A 14,601-nucleotide genomic window follows, 5' to 3' on the forward strand; every position below is an offset into this window, starting at 1 on the left:
AGGTGACCTTCAGTCTCAGCAATAGTTAGCCACATCTCCCTCTCAACAAAGGAACATTGCTTAGGGTGGTATTTTTCCCCCAAGAAGGAAAAGCCAGAATTCCTGAATCTTAGAGAAATATCCTGGGTCTCAGCAACTCTGAAGTCCCAGCTGGCGTGACTTCCCCTCCACAGTGTTTTTTGTGGAAGCTGCCTGGCTCTAAGATCTGGCCGGATGCCTCCCATGGAGCCTTTAGCCTTGTGTTCTGGTATTCTAGGATGTCAGCCCATGACTGAATTCCAGAAAAGGACCCCTCTCTGCTTTATTAAACTTGTCTCCCCTTGGCAGAGGGTACTGTCTATCCTCCATACAGCTGCACTTTAAAGGCCTGAGGGCGAGTGAGCATGTGCAGACACCCATCACCTTGCTTTCCAGTTTCCAGGCAACCATGCAGGATTACAACAAGTCACATGATAATGCTGCTGCCAGGGAGAGGAGGAAAATGGCAAACTGCTATCTTGAGAAAGGTTGGGAATAAACGAAGGCTTTCGGATGCTCCTCCAGTTATATCAACAAGTAGTCGGAGACCCAATGCTAGAGAGGGCTTCCGGCTTCTCAGCAATCCCCCAGCCTCCTGCTAGATGTAAAGTGTTCCCCTAAACATGAAGTTGGGGGAGGAAGGGGACCGGGCAGGGGTGAGCCAGCAGAGATGGGGGAGCGGTTGGCCTGAGGTGACCCCACACCTGCTGTGGAAGCCCAGCTCCCACAGGGGTTGTTCCTGAGACGATCCAAGCCCCAAGGGACTCCCCAGGCTGCACTGGGCTAAAGAAGGAGCAGGAGCACTCTCTGGTTTTAAAGGCGGCCTGCGATGGCTGTGAATGGCTGAGGGGCAGTGAGGGGTCAGTGGAGACAACCAGAAGGGAAAGGAAAACCACCCAGGAAGGCCCAGTTTCCACTTCCTTCCTGAAAGTCTCCTCTTTTCTGAACCTTGTTTATTTTGATTTGGGATGGCTTGACTTTTCTTATGTCCCCTCTCCCACCCCCACAGATTTGTGTGTGTGTGTGTGTGTGTGTGTGTGTGTGTGTGTGAGAGAGAGAGAGAGAGAGAGAGAGAGAGAGAGAGAGAGAGAGAGAGAGAGAGAGAGACATACATGAATACCCCTGGCTGTTTGCACTGTAGCTGCGTCTATGGTAGTCAGGGCGTCTCTCTACCTTGCTGCTTCAGGAACAACACCTCTGTGGCTCAGAACCCCCAGAAGGCACAGTTTTGCTGGGGTTGATTAAGGAGGTGTGTGTTCCTAGAGGTGGGTCTAGGGTTCCATATACCATTTCAGGGCCAGCGGCCGAGGGCAGTCAGGAGCGATGGACCCTGCAGGATTCTGGAAGGCAGACAGACTTTCAAGCCACCCAGTTTCCCCATACCTGGTAGTTATCTCAGTGCCCAGATGCATCATGGGAACATGCTTTCTCTGGTCTTTCTGGGAAGGAAGGACCGCATTTCACAGCCTGGACTGTTGGTTCTCTACAGGTGGGTTCCTGGTGGCAGGGCAAGCTGGGTGTATTGACCATGGACACAGAGGAGCCCCCCCCCCTCATTTCTAGGCTGTTGACTTTGGAGGCTTGAGCCCTGGGGGTTCTCTTGTCCCTTGCCACAGCCCCAGTTCTTCTCCAGTAGAACCTGGGTGGCACTTACTCTTTCCCTTTGGACAGTCATGTTTCTCACCTGTTTCAAAGTTCCCAAAGCTGAGTGATTATCCTTCATTCATTTTTAAGTTAACAGGACAGACAAAATGAGTGGTTTGCAAGCAAAACCCCTGCACAGCAGGGTAGGGCCAGGGCCCTGGCTTTCGCCTCTTTCCTCCTTTTGGATTACTTTTCCGTGGGTTTTGTTGTTGTTACTTTGTTAGCGCTGTTGTTTTGAGATAGAGTCTTAAATAGCCCAGGCTGGCTTCAAATTTACTATGTTGGTCTTGGGATTCTCATTCTGTTGGTTCTATCTTTGGGGTGACAGCCAGCTGTCATCAACTCTGGTTTACTTGGTGTGGGGTGGGAGGGGGCAGGGGTGGAACCCAGGGCTTCCAGAGTCGTGTGCATTCAAGGTAATAGCTATACCAGGCTACATCCTCACCTCTCTTTCCCCCTCATTGGATGCAAAGATCATTAGCTCACCCATGAGGAAACATTCTACAATAGATACGTAAATAAATGCTCTGGGCTTATGACACATTTTTAAGGGCTCTCTGCCTTATAAACATTTTGGGGGAGAAGATGGGAAGGAATCCAAAGGTGACAATGGGGTGAATTTTTATACTTTAACACTGCATGTGTGTGGGGGAGGCATTCCACGGCCGTTTAATATGTAACATATGGGATGGTGGCAGCCTTTTTGGAAGAGCCTATTGGGCACGAATTTGTTGAGAAGTCAATGTGTGTACAAGGAAGGCTCTGACTGCCATGCAAGGTTGCAAACTGGGGAACCGATGGGTGTTCCCTGACTACAAAGCAGGTCTCCCCACCTTCACATAAACACGACCGCAAATCGTCCACAAACTGTTCCTATATTAACTCAGATACTGGAACACAAGAGGGCACGCGCGCGCGCGCACACACACACACATACACACAAACGCACGCACGCAAGCACACATGTGCCATGCCTTATGGGTCCCAGCCAGAGTATGCCCTAAGACACTTGGCCAGCGGATCCTAAGGCTACAGTTCCTTCCAGAAAGCCCTCCCAATCCAAATTTCCAGGGAAACCTTGAATAAAGGTAGGAAAGTATTTGATGATGGGGGTGGGCACGCTCTGCTTGCTTGCAGTTCTTGCGATGGCCAGAGAGCTACAAGGAACTGGCATTCCATAGTTTGAGAGCTCCAGGGCAGGCAGGGGGAGGAGGCATGAGCAAAGAGGCCGGAGAACTTGAAAGATGAAATCAGAACTCTGGCCGGGAGAGCCCCGGGGCCGCCGGGAGCCGGCGGGGGGCGGACAAGGACTGTGGAAGGGTTAACGCGGGAGCGGAGTGTGCGACGGGGGCCGGGGCGGGGCGGGGCAGAGCGGGCTCGCGCTGTCCCTTTAAGGCGGGCGGCGCGGGCCGGCCGAGCGCCGCTGTGATTGGCGCGGCGGGATCACTGGCTCCCTGAGCCCGGCCCGGGGGAGTCGGCTGGAGCCGGCTGTGCTTTGATAAGGTCCTGGCAACTCAGTAACGGCCCAAGAACGGGGAAATTAAAAATAAGCCCCCGATCGCGATGGATTCCGGGGCCACCCGGAGGCCAAGGCGCCCGCCTCCCCAACGGAGAGCTCAGCTGTAAAAGGTGGGGTCGGAGGTTCTGTCCCGGAGCAGCTGCTTGCAAGAAAGCTCGGGGCGGCTGGGGGCGGCTGGCAGCGGGGTACGGGGCCACGGAAGGGGGCAGGAGGGTGCAAGTCGTGGGGAGCAGAGGGGTGTGCGGGCTGCTTGGCCCCCAGAGGGGCGCAGGAGCGTGCTGGGCTGGCCCGGGTGCGGCTCGCGTACCTCCCTTCCAGGACCGTGCGCTCGGCTCGCGCCTTTGAAGTGCACAGTTAAATCCACAGCGCAGTTTTTGTTGGAAGCGCCCGGAGGACATTTGGTGCGCCTAGTGACTGCTGGAAACAGGACCTGGGTTGAAAGCCGGCCGGGCGGGGGCCGGAGGGGCCGAGGGGCGGCCGCGGCGGGGGCGGAGGCCCACTTGGATCTTTTGCATAAAAGGGGCAGCGGGGCGCACGCTCCCCTCCCCGGTGAGGAGCTTGCTCTCGCCTCGGGATCGTTGTTTTCTGCGCACCCCCTCCTCCGCCTCCGCGAGATTCCCCATGTTCCCCTTGCCCGGGCGGGTCCTGGGGGGGCCCGGGGCTGCCTCTGCGAGTCCAGCGGGGGACCCGGGCCGGTGCCCTGCCCGCGGCGCCTGCGAGGTCTCGACGAGGAGTGCGCCAGCGGATCAATGGTGAGTGCGGAGGCCGCGGCGGTCGGGCGGCCCGCGCGCTTTGATGTGCGGGGCGGCGCTTTGAAGTTGGCAGGCCGGCTATTTCGGGGCGCGCTCCGGGCCGGCTCGGAGGGGAAGCTGCGGGCTCGGCGCCCAGCGCTCCGGGGTGTTTGGCCGGGCGGCCCAGCGCACTATGCGTCGGAGTCCCCCTCCCCAACGCGGGGCCCGGGGTATCGGGGGGCCGGTCAGGGAGACTTCTCCAAGTGGCGTCGGGGTCTGAGGCGGAGACGGGCAGCTCGCCCTCGGGGGTCGAGTCGCCGTGGCTGTGGATGAGTCGGGGTGTGCGTATGCACGCGAGTGCCTTTGGAAGGTGGGATGAAAGGGTAGCGGCGCCCCCTCTTGCCCTCCCCGCCCCCTCCCACTTCTTTCCCCTCTCGTCTCCCCCTCCCAACCGCGGGTCCGCGCTTAGGTGCCCAGAGCGCTGGTGGAGGCTCAGTCTGAGCGCTGGACCGGCCGGAGTCCGGGGCGCTCGCGCCCCCCGCGTTCCTCCTCGCCGCCCCTTTTGCGGAGAGGCCGAGACTCCGCGCGTCGCCATTTCTGGACTAGGCGGCTGTTTTCCGTGCCTTTTCTACGGGAACCTCTGCGAGGCTTGACGCCTGGGAGTGACCCCCTATCCGGGCTCTCTGATCCCCGGCCTCGCTCCTGGTGAACTGCGCACCGGGACACTGGAGGCGTTCGTTTGCAGTTGGGCCGGGGAGGGACGGGACCGGAGGGACTCAGAGGAGATGAGAGCCCGGCCTTGGCGGCCTTCATCTTCCAGGTAACGGCGTCTCACCACCTCCTCTGCGCCCGGGTGCCCGGCGCTACCCGCGGCCCCGCCACTTCGCGGGTTTGTGCTCAGCCTGGCGGCCGGAGGTCCAGAACTGGGGCGGGGTGCATCCACCCAGGCCCGGGGTCTCGAGCAGCTGGCCCGGCGTTCCACCCGGTTCCCCAGCCCGCCCCTGCCCTTCCTAGTTTGATCCTTCCCTGGCTAGAGAGAGCAGCTTGTTTATTGGTTAGATAAGACTTCTTTTCTTTTGGAGAAAGAAAGGCTTGGGATCAGTGGAGTTTGGGATTCTTGGCACTGGCTGTAGTAGCGTGAGACGCCTTCTGATCCGGTTTTGTTGGGTTCGCGGCTCCAGGAGGTGGATTGGGGGAGCCGGGGGCGGCGGGTCTCGAGGTTTCTCTTTTCTCTTTCAAAGTTTGAAGATCAAAGCCTCTTACATAGTGAACTGGTTTCTGCTTTGGGGAAGCGTAGAAGACAAGGGGTGTAGACTGAACCACGTTCTTGGTGGAGAGTCTTGAGTACAGGCAACATTTTCATCAGGAATCTGGGGGTGCGTGCTGAATTCAGGAGTCCCTGAGCCCCTTTCCGCCGATGCTGGGCGGGCTTTTTTTTCCTTTTTTTTTTTTCGGGCGAGGATCTTCTGTAAGAAGTGGGACGAGGGAGCGCAGAGGGAGGAGGTGGGGGGGGAATGGGAACCAGATGCCGGGGAAGGGCACTGAGAGCTTGAGTTATCTTTGCAGAGCAGAGTGGGGAAGTTTTACAGAAATTGGTTTCACCTGCACTCAGCCGGCTTGTGGGAGGGGGTCCAGCTGGGCTACCCTGAGTGGCTCCGGGACCCGCGGTTGTGGGGAAGGTTGTGTTTTACACCTCCCGCGTCCCTCTGCTTCTGCCTCACCTTCCCCCCCCTCTCATTCTTCACCCCTCCCCGGAAAAAAAGTGTGTGGGGAGCTCAGATTTCGCCTTTGAAAAAGCTGCGTCGGATACTTGAGATGAGCCCTTCGCGGATAGCTGGGTTGCTTGATTTGAATTTGAGGAGTTGAAAAGCCTGTTTACTTTCTTGCTTTGATGTTGGGTAGATCTGGTTTTGATTAGATCAATACCCTTTTCTCTCTCCCACCTCCCCCTCCCTTCCTTTTCTTTCCAGAGAGGAGGCTCAGATGAGCCCCTGCTGACTTGAGAGAGACCAAGCCGATTGCTGAGAGGAACTGGAAGAAGAAAGAGGAGGAGGAAAAAGCAAAACAAAACCTAAACTCAGTGAGAGGCTTTCCCTCACCATGAGTAGTGCTGTGTTAGTGACTCTCCTTCCAGATCCCAGCAGCAGCTTCCGTGAGGATGCTCCGAGGCCCCCGGTTCCGGGAGAAGAAGGGGAGACCCCACCGTGCCAGCCCAGTGTGGGCAAGGGCCAGTCCACCAAACCCATGCCTGTCTCCTCTAATGCTAGGCGGAATGAAGATGGGCTGGGGGAGCCCGAGGGGCGGGCCTCCCCCGATTCCCCTCTGACCAGGTGGACCAAGTCCTTGCACTCCTTGTTGGGCGACCAGGATGGTGCTTACCTCTTCCGGACTTTCCTGGAGAGGGAGAAATGTGTGGATACCCTGGACTTCTGGTTTGCCTGCAATGGATTCAGGCAGATGAACTTGAAGGATACCAAAACTCTGCGAGTAGCCAAAGCAATCTATAAGAGGTACATTGAAAACAACAGCATTGTCTCCAAGCAGCTGAAACCTGCCACCAAGACCTACATCCGGGATGGCATCAAGAAGCAACAGATCGACTCCGTCATGTTTGACCAGGCACAGACTGAGGTCCAGGCTGTGATGGAGGAAAATGCCTACCAGATGTTTTTGACTTCGGACATATACCTCGAATACGTGAGGAGTGGGGGAGAGAACACAGCTTACATGAGCAATGGGGGACTGGGGAGCCTTAAGGTCCTGTGCGGCTACCTCCCCACCTTGAACGAAGAAGAGGAGTGGACTTGTGCCGACTTGAAATGCAAACTTTCGCCCACCGTGGTTGGCTTGTCCAGCAAAACTCTGCGGGCCACAGCAAGTGTGCGGTCCACGGAAACGGTTGAGAATGCATTCAGGTAAGGCTTTTGGCTGGGGGCGGGGCGGGGCAGGGCGGTGGGGCCAGGGCTTGGAGGATGAGTTAGCTTTGCAAATGTTTTCAGTTAAGGTAGGTGGGCGGGTGGATAGGCTTTGGAAGCTGGTAAAGGTTGGTTGAGAGCTAGGACTTCTGGCTAGTAGAAACCCTTTGATCTCGTGTTTTGTGTGTGTGTGTGGGGGGGCAATGTACGCACAGCTGAGTACCTGTAGCCTTCCAGTGCTAACTTCAAACAGTGGAAAGCAGTATTTATTAAGGTGGTTACTTATTATCCCGGGCTACTGGGAGGGAAAGAGAGGAAAAGAGAAAGAAAATACGAATATAGTAGCTTTTGATGCCCGTGAGTCACTACACCCACCGAGTGCCAGTTTGGGGAGGGGTCATCTGACCGCTGGTCATCAAAGTAGAATCACTGGCTGGGGGCGGGGCAGCAGGGTTGTGGAAACACGGGAAATAACGTGTGCACCCGCAAAGGGGTAGGTGGGATCTTTTGAACTTTTCTGTTAAGATAAGAGCTAGCGATTGGCCTAGCCACCTAGTTGGTGGTTCCCTTTGTAGAATTAGGTATTTCCCAGCAAGGAAGACTTCTAACTAACTTTGGGAAATCCCTGTGACTTCCTCACGCGAAGGAGCCTTTGCTTTAGAGTCTGCTGGGCCATTCATCCAGCTTTAAAATGTTTTGGAGCCCCAGGGTCAGACCTCTGTAGATGGCTTGTTGTTTAGTGCTGATAGGGAAGTGTGGGAGGACCGGCCCCTCCGGAGCACTTTCTCTTTTTCAATACTTCAAAGACAAACAGACCATTATAGATTGGCCAAGTCTCAAGATTCTTGGCCTTTGTTGGCAACTTCAGACCTCCTGTTGGAATGATTTTTTCTGTCCCTTCGCCTCTCCAGAGAGCCCAAAAGAGAATGCACCTTTTAATTCTAGGCTTGTGCTTATGATGTGCAGGGCGAGAGGTGGGCTGATCCTGGATAGCTCTCCGCGCAGGCCCGGCTTTATTCTGCCTCTGGGTCAGGGACTCAGGACGGGGTCTACGCCTGTTTTCTTGCTATCTTTGTAGGGCGTGGTCTCCATTGTCCCCCCCCCCCAGCTGGAGGGGGTATGCCCCTAATTGCAGCCCTGGAGCACTTGGGTTCCCATAGTTAGTCCTGCTTGTTGTAGGTAGTTGCGCTCTTGGGTTTTGACTGCTTGTAAGGAGGGCCTGCTCTCCAGCCACCAGAGGGCGCTCTTGCAGCTTTGGGAGTGAATTTAACACTTCAGACTATCTGGTCTACACCTAAAGGGAACTGGCTTGGCTTTTGCAGGCAAGTGTAGGCTCTCAGGAGGGGGTTGTTGCAGTGGCCCTGAGCTTGTAGCAAGCTAGGCTGTTGGCATGAAGCTGTTGGGGCCGCTGTAGCTGGTTGCACTCAGGCACCTGCATCTGTTGCCCTGCTCCATTGCAAGGACATGTAGGTAAACTTTGCTCTTGGCCTCCTTACCCTCCAGCTTTGGCAGGCAGCGATGAGACTCCTTAAGGCCTGTGGTAAGGCTGCCTCTCCAGCAGCTTTTTGACAGTGGGTCTTCTGTGTCAGCCCCAGAGTGTCACCTTTGTAAACAGCACAGTGTGGTTTGGGAGGCTGGCAGTAAGAAAACGCTCTCCAGGCAAGACTCTCTGCTTTGGCTTCTCCTTGTGGGTGGGCGGCCTAGGCGAAGCGTTGGCTTGCCTCTTCTCAGAGGCTTCATTTAGGATATAGCCAGTGTTAAGTTTGCAAAGCACTTGAGATTCGGGAGCCCTGTCTTCCAGGCTGGGGACTTGTGGATGTCATTGATATATACAGCACAGCTCTTCGGGGACTTCCAATGCTAAGCTGGAATGAAACGTTTTAACAGCATTCCCACAAAGCCCGTATGTCTTTTGGGGGGGGGGTGTTCCGAGACAGGATTTGTCTGTAGCTTCGGAGCCTGTCCTGGAACTCGCTCTGTGGACCAGGCTGGCCTCGAACTCACAGAGATCCACCTGTCTCTGCCTCCCGAGTGCTGGGATTAAAGGCGTGCGCCACCGCCCAGCCAAAGGCCACACGTCTTAAAAAGGGCATCCTAAAAGATAATCTAAGACACACCCAGATGGCCTCACTCCTTTTTAACAGGCAAGGTTTCCTACTCTGTGTACAGTGTCTCTGAAAGACGAGTTCCAGCCCGGGCCAATGGCCTTACTTGGTTTGAAACTTTGTAAACCTCATGTTCCCATCTGTAAGATAGGTGGGCACTGTCTCTCCTGTCTATGTTCTAAAGTTGTTCTTAGGATCAAAATAATAAACTTGAAAGCCTTTTGTGAAGGGAAGCATTTTGAAAAGATGTTAAGTGTTGTAATTAGGATAATTAGCCGTAAGGAGTGGCTCTCTGGAAAGGGCAGCAGAGTCAACACATAGTCTTTTTAAATAGCAACTCTGGAACTTCAGCCCGTTTTTCGCTGTAATATTTTAGAGGCGCCCCTCTCCCCGTGCCTCAACATCCTCTGCTCTTTGAACCTTTTCAAGTCTGCCTCTCAGCCTGTTCTTGGAACCCAGAGACCATCCGGGCCTCACTGTCAGAGTTGAGCCTCCCTTCCTCATCAGCTCCCCCATCCTGCCTGGCTTAGGGCAAGGGCTGAGGAAGTGACCCAGTAAAGGGGCTGAAGCAGCTGGTACCTGCAGAGGGCCCGTCTGCCTCCACTACTGGGAGTCCTTCGGGCCGCTGGGTGCCCAAGGCACCGGCTAGTCTTCCAAGCCCTGTGTTTATGTGGGCACTCGGAGGAGCCTGGTTCCTAAGGACTGGTTTGTAGCCTTTACCGATGTGGTGTCGGGTTTAATATAAATAGGAGACGGAAGAGCAGAAATTAGCCTCGCAGGGAAGGGCTCTGGTTTGTGCGTGGTTGGTTGAGTGGGATGCTTGGACTTTTGATGGTCTCTATAAATAACCAAGGGCATAAGTGACCTGGTGGTGGGAGCGTGTGTCCTAACCCCTCACACAAACAACACTCCCCTTCCCCCGCCCAGTGCGGAGGTGTGTGGAGCCAGGGGCTGTGATCTCAGGCGCTAGGCCCACACTTATTTTAAGAGGGAGGATACAGTGTTGGGCATACAGAAAGATCCTTTTCTGCCCTGACTCTGGGCAGGGGTTCATCTGCCTCCCCTTGGGCCCTCTTCTCTGGCCTGGCTTAAAATCCTAGGGGCCCGGCAGATGGCCCTGTGCTGGCTGCAAACGCTTCCTGTTCTCTGCAAGAACTCGCTGATGAGGCCCATTTTTGTGAGAAGCCATTGGAATCAAGTTTGGCTTCAATTATCAAAGAAAGTGATGCCATAGGAAAGATATGCCGGGAGCATTGGTCAGAAATTAGAGGACAGAACACTAGTGACCGCAGCTGGCGAAGATAACACTTGTCAAACTTCGCCTGCTTACAGAAGACGCTGACCCGTTACTGGCCAGCCATCCCTTGATCTCACCTTCCAAAATGCTAGTTGAAGGGAGGGTGTTGACCTTACGGTAAAATGTCAGAGGCTCATGCAAAGTCCCAAGCTCAGCTTCAAATTCGGTTCCTTTTGTTGTCCTGTTGGGAGAGGGGCCCCAGAAAGAGGTCCTTGGATAGGATTCTCTTGAGGAACAGAGGTGGCCCCAACATCTAGAGATAAGAGGTAGACATTCCTTCCCTCAAGGACCCAGGGGGCTGTGTTACTTGTTAGCGGAAAGCCCCATGCCTGCTCAATGGCAGAGTGGCCCATGGGTGCACCCCTCACACAGAACGTACCCCAAGCCTGCACACTCCCCAGGAGTGCAAAGTTCCTGCCCAGTTGGGAGTACAGTCCTCATCTGGGTGCAATTAAGGTAGCACGCTCCAGTCCCCCTCCTCCCCCCCCTTTTTAAGCAATCACAAGAAGACAGCTCTGATCTATTTTCTTAAAATTACGTGGCACTTTGGAGAAAGTTCTGAGCACTTAAAACCTGAGTTTCTGTGTCTCCCCGCCACCCTGCTGCCGCCGGGTTATGATTGTAGGAAAATCCGAGCGCTCGATTGCAGTCAGTTGATTTTAAGAGCAGCGGATTCCAGTTTTAATTGCTGATCACACAGCAGCCCTCTATTTTGGAACTGGAGGGAGATTAAGTTTATTTTGGGAGCCATGTGCAAAAGGAGCATGTGCACGCACACACGTGCGCACGCACCCGTTTGACTTAGGTATCCTTTTTTTGTTGCAGTGGTGAGGAAGGAATTTCTATTGAGTCATTTTCTCCCCGTGGAGGCTAAAGTATAAGTCTTAGATCTAAAACATAGCTGATGTGTTAATACCACCAAGATAGCAAGACCGAGGGGAGGGAAGGTGTTTGAATGCTATTTCAGGCCGCCTTGGCTGTTTTGATCCTGCGCCATGCCTCTTCAGAACCTTTTCAGCAACCCATTTAATGGATGTAGGTCTTTGAAGGAGGCTCAGCCAAGTTTGGAGCTCCTGCCCAGCCCCCACCCCCACCCCCCACTTTTGGTGTTGGGGATACACATGTGCAGATGGGTTGTGCCCCCACAGGCCACACAGTCTGGGGCTCAGGATAGGTTTTAGCTGTGAATCCATGCTAAAGACTACAGGAGAAAGTAGAAGAGGTTTTGGGAGCACAGGTCTCTCTGCTTTTGCTGGCAGTTGGGTCCTGGGAATGTTTCTGGGGTCACCCCCCCCCCCAATTTCATTGCCCTTGCCCAGGCCTTTAGAGGCTGTGGTGCAGGTGGCCATGTTTGAATTGCTCATTTTTCATGGCGTGCCCCACACCTAGGGGGGCTGTGTGTTGGTCCAGTAGTTCATCAGCAAAGCCAAGCCAACTCCAGGTCTCTGCCTTCTCCTCCTATCGTGAGTGTACAGACTGTCCAGACCTCCCAAGAACAGGAGGGGACAGGAGTGGTTACCTTGACACTCTTCTCTGAGGCAGCTGGCCCATCACAGTAGGGTACTCCTAGTCTGTTTCAAAGTTTCGGTCTATCTCTGTCCCCTCCCACCCAGTGATCTCTATTGGCCTCATCTTCATTCTGATTTGTGTGTCCTAGTGCCTCTGGTTCGGCCTCTAGAGGCGCTGGTGAGCAGAGAGCCTTTCTTTTCTAGTCAGACCCCCATTGGCCAGGATGCTAGAACAACTGGTCACCCCTCAGTCTTCTCTGCCTCCCTATGGTCTCAGTCCCTGCCACCTTGGTTGCCTGGGAACCCCAAATTGAGCACATATAGATGAAGAACAGGCAAGGATGGTTTAACGGTCAAAAGTTCTCATTAAAAAGCACTGAGAGGCAATAGATCTCCTGCCCTCAGCGACAGGGCAGGGCCAGTGGCCAAGGGCCCGTTTGCAGTCACTTGTCAAAAGCCTATGGCCGGTTTGCACGCAGCACTCCCGGTGTGCACTTCTTGGCGTTTCTGTTTCTGAGGGACGCATCCAGGCTGGCGCAGAGGCGCAGAAGCACGGGCCCAGCTCATGCCCATCGGTTCTCACTGACTTTCCAGTCCTGATGCTTAGCTCTCTCACCCCCTCGGGGATGAACTCTTAACAGTGGGGCTTCCTCCCACATTCTTTTCCAGCTCCGCTGTCACCAGAGTGGACAACAGGTCCATCCCTCCTGGGCCCGTGTCTGCGCTCGCCCCTCCTCGCAGTCCTCTTAGGTCTGAGCTGCTAGTAACTACCGTCCATAGTGCTGCCCCTGGCTCCTGCCCGCTCTCTGCCCTGTTAGGATAGACCCTGGCCTTACATCTTACCAGTCTCAGTAGTCTAGCTCGCTAGAGTCCACTCTCTTCTTAGTCAGAAGAAGGCTTTCTGCAGTCTCTCCTGCCCACTGTATTCTCCTAAGCGTCTTGAGACTTCTCAGATCCCTGCTCGTGTGACGGGATACACCTGGTTCCCTCCGTCTTAGGGAGTCCTTCCCAGCCAGCCTTGCTAGAAACCTCTCCATCATATCCTGCCTCCAAATCTAGAACTTTCTAAAGTGGCTTGTGATAGGAGGCAGAAAGAGACTGATAGCGAGGCGCACCCTTGCCGCGCCCACCAGGTTCAGCTCTACAGCATGGTGACTGTGTGCTGGGGACCACTAATGGCCTTCTCCAGAGAATGGGCACAGCACCCCATGCCTTCTGCCCAAGATAATGCTTGTGATTTGGTAGGTGTTCAGTAGCACCCACATACCTCCCTGATGACAACTCCTTACGTTATGGTGATGTGTCCTGACCAGAACCTGGGTACCAGAAGACTAGAGCCCGGCAGCATAGTGCAAGGACAGGAACTCGGCGAACAAGAGCAGATGGCTGGTCATGACCTTTCCTCGGTCCCTGTCCGCTGCCAGCCTCACGGCTATCTTTACAGAGCAGCTGCTGTGGGCTGGTGGAGTGGGGCTCCTCTCGGAGCCTTTCCCCTCCACTCCTGTCTCTTGCCAGCTGAGCCCCAGGAGGACTATGCCAGGGGCTTGGTAAATGAAGCCTTCTGCAACTTCAGGCAGACTGACCCCTGGAAGGGATCCTTCCTGCAGCCTGCTGACCTGTGTCCCCTCCCCCTCACAGAAGTCCTTGGCTGATGACCCAAGTGGAATGCAGCCCAGCAGGAGACAGGCTCACTGGTTGTTCTGGAGCCGAAAAATGGGGGACCTATAGGCCACTTAGACAAAGGGGCTGGAGACCCTTGGAGGAGGGGCCTGGGCCTGCCTTTGACACAGCTGCTCATTTCAGTCCTGGCGCCTTAGCCAGCCCTAAGGGAAGGACAGCCCTGGTGGGGGGAAGGGCGCTACAGGCACTGTGCGGGCCACCTAGACATTATCTGTCCCATCTGCCTGGCTAATGTAGGCCTAGGTCAAAGTGGGAAGGCCACCCGTGACTCCTAGATGTTAGTCTCTCTGGAGTAGGCCGGCAGACCTCAGACACCGGAGTTAGGACCTCACAAGTTCTTGGTCTGGGAATTGGCTTCTTCCCTCAGGCTTGGATGTAGAGACCAGGAGAAAAAAAAGACACCTATCTAGCAGCTGCTTTTAGTTAGCTCTTACCCTGTCTCAGTCCTAGAATCCAGTCCTAGGAGTCGATAACATCCATTCCCTGGCAGTCGCTGCAGCGCTGCTGTGGTGGCCCCTCATCTTCTAAGGTTTGGGGAACCCAGCTTCCTTCCCCCCAAGGGGAGTCAGTGACGACCAGTCTTCTCTTTGTGGCCATCTGCCCAGGCTTGCAGCTGGACCTGAGCGACAAGGTGACATGGACCAGATGTGGAACTGTGCACTGTATCATTCTGGGGTCACCTGATGCGACCTGGGTTTCTGGTGGGCAATAGTGACCATGCTCTTGTACTTTCCCCCGTAGGTCCTTCAAGAGAAACGACCCCGTTAATCCTTATCACGTAGGTTCCGGCTATGTCTTCGCACCAGCCACCAGCGCCAACGACAGCGAGATCTCCAGCGACGCCTTGACCGATGATTCCATGTCCATGACGGACAGTAGCGTGTAAGTATCCTGTCTCCCTTCTCCACGTGGGACTTGGTGTGGTACCCTGAGGGATGGGGGTCCTGCCTCTCACGCTCACCCAGCTTTGCGGGAGCCATGAGTGGACATTGGTCTTCTGGGATGGGACTATGTCGGGCATATGGCTGGTGAGGGAGAGTGGCATCGTGGTCTAGGTAGGGTTCAGTGAGGGCCTAGAAAGGGAAGCTGGGGTGGTGTCGTCATAGAAAGAAGCCAGAGTGTACGGTGGGAGGGTAAGACGAGTGTCTGTGGACTTCTTAAGTTTAAAAACCATCTCCGGGTTG

General features: G+C 55.1%; 1 protein-coding gene across 4 annotated transcripts in view; it reads left to right on the forward strand.

The window, feature by feature from the left end:
- Nucleotides 1–3,117: 3,117 nt before the first annotated feature.
- The window catches only part of Axin2 (axin 2), a 29,821-nt gene continuing 18,337 nt past the window's right edge, over nt 3,118–14,601 (forward strand). The window contains exons 1-3 of one of the 4 annotated variants that reach the window (XM_050164289.1): nt 3,118–3,291; nt 5,883–6,827; nt 14,159–14,299. In XM_050164289.1, the coding sequence (XP_050020246.1) occupies nt 6,013–6,827; nt 14,159–14,299 (956 nt within the window). In that variant the 5' untranslated portion in view covers nt 3,118–3,291; nt 5,883–6,012. Of the gene's footprint in view, nt 3,292–3,494; nt 3,934–4,034; nt 4,283–4,593; nt 4,733–5,882; nt 6,828–14,158; nt 14,300–14,601 lie in introns of those variants that run through there. The other 3 variants (XM_050164288.1, XM_050164290.1, XM_050164291.1) reach the window with 3 other exon arrangements.

This window comes from Alexandromys fortis, unplaced genomic scaffold (genome assembly GCF_014885135.2).
Source record: "Alexandromys fortis isolate MF-2015 unplaced genomic scaffold, M_Fortis_MF-2015_v1.1 scaffold_156, whole genome shotgun sequence".
In the NCBI taxonomy this organism is placed as follows: Eukaryota; Metazoa; Chordata; class Mammalia; order Rodentia; family Cricetidae; genus Alexandromys; species Alexandromys fortis.